The sequence below is a fragment of the Battus philenor genome, unplaced genomic scaffold (genome assembly GCF_028537555.1).
Source record: "Battus philenor isolate CCGP_79_NKW_IND1 unplaced genomic scaffold, ilBatPhil1.0.hap1 SCAF_1, whole genome shotgun sequence".
NCBI classification, from domain to species: Eukaryota; Metazoa; Arthropoda; class Insecta; order Lepidoptera; family Papilionidae; genus Battus; species Battus philenor.
This window is the reverse complement of record NW_027181661.1, coordinates 3,885,066-3,894,222: the sequence shown is the minus strand read 5'-3', so window position 1 is coordinate 3,894,222 and position 9,157 is coordinate 3,885,066. Positions and strand designations below refer to the sequence as shown.

The 9,157-nt window shown below is 27.9% G+C and overlaps 1 protein-coding gene across 1 annotated transcript; it reads left to right on the top strand.

Moving 5' to 3' along the window:
• Positions 1 to 452: 452 nt before the first annotated feature.
• Positions 453 to 7,415, top strand: LOC137919179 (uncharacterized). The gene is made up of 5 exons (XM_068762173.1): positions 453 to 541; positions 1,440 to 1,631; positions 1,909 to 2,085; positions 4,173 to 4,251; positions 5,832 to 7,415. The coding sequence occupies exons 1-4, from the start codon at positions 517 to 519 to the stop codon at positions 4,196 to 4,198; spliced, it is 420 nt and encodes a 139-aa protein (XP_068618274.1). The 5' UTR covers positions 453 to 516; the 3' UTR covers positions 4,199 to 4,251; positions 5,832 to 7,415.
• Positions 7,416 to 9,157: the final 1,742 nt, after the last annotated feature.

Here is a 9,157-nt window from a genome sequence, read left to right as displayed (position 1 = left end):
GGGAAGTTAACTGAATTTGTTTATGTTTTATTTGTATTATTTTTGTGAGAATTTTATGCGTTTAGTTTAATGCTCAGTAAAATATTAATTGAGGGGAAGTGTGCAAGTGACAATTAAAAATTTTAGTCTATGGTAATGTAACTTCCTGTTTGAGTGTTGTGAAATAAAATATAGCGAACGATCGTTAATTTCAAACAATCCTTATGTTATCTTTGCCTTATTAATCTAATAGACGGCTACAATACTTTTATGTTCTTTTATTCAAACGCCGATTTTAATTTGAATACCTAAGAATAGGTTTACTAAAAACTACTTAAGTATTGTAGCCATAGTGGCCACCAATGCGGAGCGTGAACGCTACTCTGTTATAATATTTAATATCTATCGTCAAAGTGTCGTTTGTTTATGGTACCTAGATGACAATTATTATTGGTCTCTTTAAATCTGTCAACTTCTCCATTTTGCAACGTCTTTGTTATTCATTTCTTTTAAACTAGGTAGTAAAATAACTGAAAAATGGAACCGCTGCTATTCCCCCACGGTAAGTATTGTTAGACCTTTTCACCAAATATCACTCACAATGCCTTGACAAATGATTCAAAGTAATATGTCGAATGGGATTTAGACAATAAAGACATCACAATGAAAGCACATGTCGGTCATCATAGGTGTAAGGTTGTAGAGTATCAATGCATGGCACTACGGCCAAATTTATTTGAAGATAAAGTGATAACTGCGACTACATGGCAATGGATCGAATAACACTGAATCTAACAAATTTATATAAAAACATTTCGATAAAATTGACCAGATGTGTGTATAAAAACCCACAAGGCAGATAACTCATATTACTCACGATAATATTGTTAACATGTGAAATAAAACGACAGACTAAGTGACAAAATGATTTAAAATTATAGAGCAGTTATATTCAAATGCTACTTGTAGCGGTTTGATATTTGAAGTTGTTATAAATAAAATCCAAGTGTCTGTGCCATGATTGATATACAACTGAATAATCTAAGTAACTAAAAATTCATTTACATATTATCTTTGTTTTCAAATATTTGCTTTTGTTTGCAACTATTTCTTGTATCATATTGTTTTCCTAATAGTTATCATAAGTTTTTATGTAATTATCATTTTGTTTTTAACTGAAATTTGTCCTTATGTTGGTTGTATTTTAGTGTAATATATTCCCTAAAGAGTTCTCAATCTTAGTAACTATTGCCATTAAGCTTTTTGGATAAAAGTCTTTTGAATTTCTCCATCTCTAATCCTTGAAAAAAGTAAATGTTACCATGACAAAAAATGACTTTCTGTCCTAAAATAAATATAATGATAAATATAATAAAAAATGCAATGTTAAATTAACAAATGAGAAGACTTTTTGTTATCATGTTTTAAACATTTTGCTTTAATGATAATTCTGTCTGCAGAATATTTTACAAGGTCAAACACAAACTCTTCTGAAAGAAGAATATTGTCTCATGAAGGGACACCACTCCTATCTCATATAGAAAATGATATAAACAGATCAAGAACCAGATTGCTAATTGTCTTAATGCTTCTACTCCTTGTTTCTGGTGTAGTGATTGGCACATACCTGATGATCACCATGAACAGATCAGGTGATTATTGTTATTATAATTTATCTCTGAGTTCTAGTTAATAGAGTGTCCTATTGACAAATTGTATGTTTTATTATATTAGTTAATTTCATTTTTATTTATCATAATAAAATAAACTGCAATAGATAAGATCTACATTCTTTATTTAACTTAGATTGTTTTCTTAATTATAGATCATCTAGAATAAAACAGATTACATGTCATTTTGTAAAATATCCATTTTCTGTCATATTCTTAAACTTTCAACTATACCCAATTTATTGCTCTCATTTTACAGAAAATGTTCTGCCTCCTGTTGAAAAACTAATATATTCGAAGAATCCCCAAGCAGAGAGTGAAAGTGTTGATCCTTCTACTTCGAAAGCCCCATTAAACACAAGCTTTGTCACACCTATGGAAACAAATACAATGCAAATGTCAGACCAACTTAGCACAGCTCATGAAAACTACCCAGGTAATTCAAACCAAATTAGTCCAAGCTTACAATGTTATTAAATTGTTAAGGTACAGTTATTAATTATTTCCTAACATTTTATTAACTATCATAGGAATCATTACACATGAAAATTCCTGTCTCATTTCATAAAGACCTAATATTTTGCGTCTTCTCTTTGTTTGCTATATTGCATGATCTTGTTATAAACTCTTTAAATAAAATTAATTAGTTTAAACTTAGTACATTTTTAAACATTTGTATGTATTTATATACATATGTATATATATAGATATATTTATATATATATATATAAATATATCTATATATATATATATATATACATGTACATATATATATATATGTGTACACATATATATGTAAATTATTTTTAAGAAAATGTAGTTTTTCTCTTTGAGCCTGCTTGGGGGTGGTACCATATGACCAAATTAATATGAATAATTTTAGGATTCATATATAACTATATTTTTGCCTTAGCGATATTGTAGTATAGTAAAATAGTTGTGTATTGTTTTTTTTTTTTGTAAATATTTTTCCTTCACATACACCTTCTTGAAAAAAATGTATAAAGTATCTTTGAAATAAAGTTGAAAGATGTTTAAAAATTAGTTTATTCACTTTATTTTTAAACTTTATGATATTACCTTATATCACCCAGTATATCATTTGTCAAATTGGGCATAAGAGTGACACTTACAGTGAAGATTGTAAGAGTTTGGTTTACCTCCAGTTCCATCATTCCTAACAGACACATCTTGACTCTTTTTACATCATGCCAAGTGTAATGCCTGGTATAATAACAATTGGTTGCCTTATGATTAAAGTGTAGCAGGTATTATGTTTTGGTTAATAGAGCTCACCGTTCTTGATTGGCAAGGCGAAAACTGTATATTAATATTTGCATAGCCTATTTGAAAATAACTGTCAATAAATAAACAAATATTTTAATAGGACAATGAGTTTTGATAGAATGAAGCTAGTTGTAGCAGTTGAGGAATGAATATAGATGCTAGTTATGGTATAAGTAATGACATATAACATTAAAATTATTTAAAAAGATTGCAATGCAGTTGACAACAATGAAACATGTCTATGCGAATTACAATTATTTGAGTTAAGCTTAATGCAGTGCTAGTGTTATAAGGAAAATGGTAGCTGATACTAGTTACAATGATGATTAATAGATTATTGCGAACAATTGTTATATGCTATATTGTTTTAATGTATTTATATTGTCATTGTTTCCATTGTAAGATGATGTACACTGCTGGACATTGTGTCCCACATAGATTTCCAAAATAACCAGTTGAAAGTGATTCCTATCCAGCATTTTCTGACAATCTTTACAAGGTTGTGATGTAAACATCCTACTCAGAGCTTGCCCATCTGTGGTCTCCACCCTAGAACCTTATGAACCCAGCAGCCATTTGTTATATATATAATTAAGTTAATAATACATAAAGGATTTCATCATTATAGATTTTTTTACACCCATAAGACATATAGTTACAATATATCATATCCAAAAGTGAGTGTGTTTATATAATGTATTGTGTGCACTATATGCCTATTTCTTATATATTGAAGTCACTTAAATGTTTGTTTTATGTTAAATTTGGAGTATAAGTGTGTTTTAATAAAAATAATATATATAGCTGTATGCGAATGACAAGGCAGGTAGTGGTTACCTTCAAGTAGCTTAAAAAATATCAGTATCATATTTTTTAAATTACCATCATTCAAAACAGTAAAAAAAGATTGTGAACATAGAATGTTCTTTTTTATTAATATGACCAAATATGTACTTTACTCATTTCTTTTTTTAACTTAAGAGAGCTTTCTGTAAAGAACAAGGATTTATATTCTATATTCTAAAGGAAATAAAACTTTTGGTCAATTCATTTATTTAAAATTCTTACTGCTGCCAAATAAACTGAAATAAATTTGTTCTTTTGATCAATTTTCCATGCTTAGCCCATCAAACTTTTAATCTGATTTTGCCCATGGTGGTTTAAAGGAAACCCAGAATTCTACTGGTAAAAAATTATTCTAACTCTTTAGAACAACAATTTTTATTTTATTTTCAGATGATCAAAACGAACCTCTCTCATAAGCCCTTGTTTTCATCATGCGGAGGGTTGTTTGCAGCTTTGGGGTTGCAAACATGTGAGTAAAATGTCATAAATGCTTGGATTTATGAGCCTTATTATTATTCTTATATAATAATTCAACTCCTAAATATGTAATGAAATGAAATAGAAAGTGATTTAAAAGAAATTTTGAAACAATGAACATGCAAAAATGAAAAATGAATTTGAGATTACATTGATAGCCAGCCATAAATAACCCTTCATAGAGCCTCATGTGGCTTGCAAGCCACAAGCCCTTCAGCAAGTCAAGGTTCCCCTTGGTATGTACTTCATAGTTTAATACAGATTTTTGTTCGTACTAGACAAAACACTTCAACTGAGGAAAAACGTATTTAACTGTAAAACTGCTCTGAGGTTATTGTTCATCACACCTCATTTTGATTGGTTGAGAAACATCACCTGATTCGACAAGTAGATTGGCATCCTTTTTTAATTACTAGGTTAATTCATTATTTATTATGATATGAAGTTAACATCCGAAAGTATTAAATATTTTTAAAAGTGTGTTTTTATCCATCTCAAAATAGTTTCTCTTCTTTTAACTAAAGCTCGGAACGACAACTCAAAACAAAAGCATTTAGGAAAAAAGCGTTTTAACAATAAACTTGTTTTATCTGTAACATAAATAATTCAAGAGTCCTACTTTTTTTTCAAAATTTCTTCAATTTTTCATGTTCCTGATGTAAAATGTTTTGTGTTTATTCTCAAAATATGCATTAACTTTGGCAATCAATCTTTTATTTAGACAATTTTCTTTTTTGTGTCTAAAAAATAACAGTTAATTAGGGGTCAAATTTATAGAAAAGTGGATATGAAAGGAATTCAAATTCAATTTAAACATGGTTTTCATTTACTTCTGAGATAATGCATTCTGTTAGTGCAACTGTACTTTTGTTTATGCTAAAATAGCTCTTCATTATCTATATTATGAAGAGCAATTTTTTTGATTTCTGCAATGGATTCTCTGTCATAATTTTTGGATTACTTTTAATATTTGAATTGGTACATTCCTTATGACTAAAAAAATTGTTATTACTTTATGAAGTTACTGAAAATACATGTATTAACTTCAAATCTTTTTCCTAATAAATGAACTAAACATTTACCCCTTAAAGCTTTTCCACCTACAACTAATCACCCTTTAGTAAAATTTCTGTACAAGATCCATATGCCCTCAAAGAACAATCTCCTTTTTTTCCTATATCTTTAGTTGACAGGGACAAAACATTAATACCAAGAATATTGTCTTAAATTTCTATATTTCATTGAAAAATGTGACAGTGAAAGTTTTTGTCTTTGAATACCTTTACATATCCAACGGATTGGCAAGTTAAAGTGGTAATGGGCAGGCCACAAATCATACAGAAAGGACCAACGCTGGGGCTCTAAGCTTCTGGAGTTTAGACCTCAGATTGGCAAGTGCAGCTTAGGACATCTGCCCACAAAATGAACAGACAATCTAATGAGGCTTGTTAGAATATCCTGTTAGAAATCTTTCTTATGACTGAAATTATGATGATAAAAAAATAATTCCCCTATGGCCTATTACATATCACATTCGAAATACCTACTAAAATGGATTATTTTCATTTTCAGCATGTATTATAAAGTCATCTATAGTGGTGTTCAAAACAAGATGTTGATACAATGTGTGTGTAAAATGTGCAAAATGTGTCAAGACTCTATTACAATAAGTACTTAATATTTAAAATAAATCTCTTAAGAATTTATTAGTTAAGTGTTAATATAAATAATAATAAGTGCAATATAGTATATACATTCTAAATAATAAGAAAAAAAAATTGTTACATATTTTTTTATAAATCTCTAGATCAAAAGTTGAAAAAGCTCAACTGCTGTTGAATCTCCAAATTCCTTATTATAAATATTTAAATGGATTATATACAGCAATGGGAAAGTGATTCTTTAAATTGCTTACATAGAAATTTTATATAATCGATTAATTTATAATAAATTAATAATTAATAATAGAATTAATAAATTATCATTCTATTAAAAAAAGGTGCAAACCAAGGGTTTGGCAAATAAATCTATAGCTCTGCACACAGGAATGATTTGACGTCTCGCCAAAGTAATGTAGTGATAACCCCGTAATGTAGTGATAACCCCGGCAAATATTTATAGAATGATTGGCACAATAATAGCTCCTCACTGTTCATTTTATCAAATCCATATCCAACCCTCTTATAATAACAAAAACATAACTTGCACAAATAAGAGATAAAAATGCATGTATTCAACATTTTATTAGTTTGTAAGTAAATTTTATATTATAGTGCTACCAGATTTGATGTACAAGATTAGCGTAGCACTCATTATCTATTTTTCTCGGCTTTGACCTGACCGCGTTTTCCTAAGGCACCATACACCAGTTTCTGTAGCCCTACAATTGGTGTATTTTTAAAAAACTGTGTCAATTTTATCTAGTCTCATAAGATCTTGTCCCATTCGGTTTTTATGGTCAAGTAGAGATATAATAATGTAACAAATTATAAGTACAGTGTCAAAGATTTATACAGGTTATTATAAGTTAAGTAATATAAATCATATTTATAAAAAATTATATGGAATTCAATTTTTTTGCTTTTAATTTATTAATTTTTAATATTTATTTGTATTAATTTTATAGCTACTTAAGCCGTTGAGAACATTGAATGTATTTATGTGATAAGATATTATTTTTCCCATTGTAATGAGATGAAAATATTAATAAGATTTAATTTTAACAAATAGAAGATAGGGCCATTTTGGGGCCTTTAGTTTCGAAGTAGACCCACAGATTAGCAAGCGTTTGTTGGGGTCCCCACCGAATCAAACCAATAAAAATTATAAGGATATCTAACTAATTATTTTATGTTAGTATTACATTATTATATTAAAATTGTTTAATATTTTTATTATATGTTAAGTAAATAATTGCCAATATGTGATACAGTGATTGTTGGTTTGTTATAAATTCATTAATTTTTAGTTAAACAATAATTAGTTTTCAATTAATTGGTATAATGCCACTTGTGATATTTAAAACAATTGCATTCAATATCCCATTTATAACAAACAATAGGTTCATTTTCTTTTTTATTTTTTTGGTATTAAGTTGGAAATTTAGTGATATATTAAACCACAATTCAATTTATTTTATAATATTTTATTCCCTATTAGTGCAATTGAAATATCCTATAAATATTTTATTATTTAGAGTATACCTTGTTCATATCTTTCGTATCCATTGTGTTATGATTTTTTCCTTTTTTTACTTGTTGTGTAGGACAGTATCGGTGTAATATATATGTGTAAGAGGGGAATTATCTGACTGTCCAATTGAAAGACAGACTGTGATGGATCTATATAAAAATAATTTTTATGATAACAGTAATTGAGGAAATCGTCAAGTACTGATAAATGATTTTAAAGTTATGCTATATTTAATTTTCCTATTGTCACAATATGAAAATATAAATATGATTTAAATGTAATAAATCAAACCTATGGCCGTTGTAGGGCCTTTAGGTTTTGAAGTTTGTCTTCAAGTACTGATAGATGATTTTAAGATTATGCTACATGCTGTTTAATTTATTATTGGTAAAGGCATGTGAATGTAAAAGCTAAAATTTCTAGTTTGTCCTGCCATTAAATGAATATTATGATGAATGTTGTATTTATTTAATGTAATTTAAAAATATTGCTTATTAAAAAAATTGAAACAATGAATGGATTGGATATTTGTTACATCAAAAAAATACTTCGGAAGGAATTCTACAGATTATACAGATGGTAAAAGGTAAAAACAAAATTCTCCAAGCAGTACTTTAGCCCGTACTAATTGTGCTTAACCTGTTACATCCATGTAAATAATGACAGACATATAACAGCAGTATATAGTATCTCGCTACAAAAATTATAGACAGTAACATTATTTTTGTGCACAGATGAGAATTTTTCGGTGATTTTTTTAAAAACTAAAAATAAGATTAAAAGGCATGAATTTAATAAACTCTTTAATGTTTGAAAGGATGTAATACTAGATGTTTTGAAATAGTGTTAATAGATTAATAGTTTTAATAGCAAAATTATACCTAAAAATGTGATTGGAAAATAATAAGAAGAATTTATTTGGATCAAGATCAAAATGGTGCTTGATACATGTCATCCCTCATTATGTGCTATGTGGTCCTGAATACAGATCTTAACAAACTACACCGCTCTTCCCACCTCAATAACTGCATTCGATGCTGTTTAACTTTCTAAATATTCTCTGCTCATTAATATAATCTAAAAAGTTGCCATTTACGAGTATGTTTCGTAGTATTTACATAATAAGTTTCATTTTTATCATGTATATATGGTATAATATGTATATTTAAAAAAAAATTACATTTAATCTCCCTGTCTACATTTTATTTCTGCACCACCTTGGGTTACTGGAGAGTGAGACAATGCCTAAGCATTAAGTCCGCAATTTGTGAAAATAGTGAATAAATTAACCCTTTATTGGGGCGAAAAACTCAACTTTTCATTGTTTAATTAAAAGTTGTTCAACTTCAACTCTTTCAAAAGTGTCAAGTATGTTATTGAATTCTGACATTGACATTTCAAAAAGTAATCAATAAAAAAAAATATAAGAATCGGTGGAATTGCCACTATTGAAATATAAATACATCGTAAATATCTAAGGAATTAATGAGATGGCTTAAATGAATTAGTCATTGTATCATGGAGCATTGAAACACAAAAATGCTTTCTGACTACAATAATTTATTAGTAAATAACATTACAATTATTCAAATTATTGACAACAATGTCTAAATATGAATTTTATTTGGAAACACTTAAAAAAACAATTACAATTTTCTAAAAAATACCCTAGTTATAAAAAAAATAAGTCATAAAATCTAAAAATG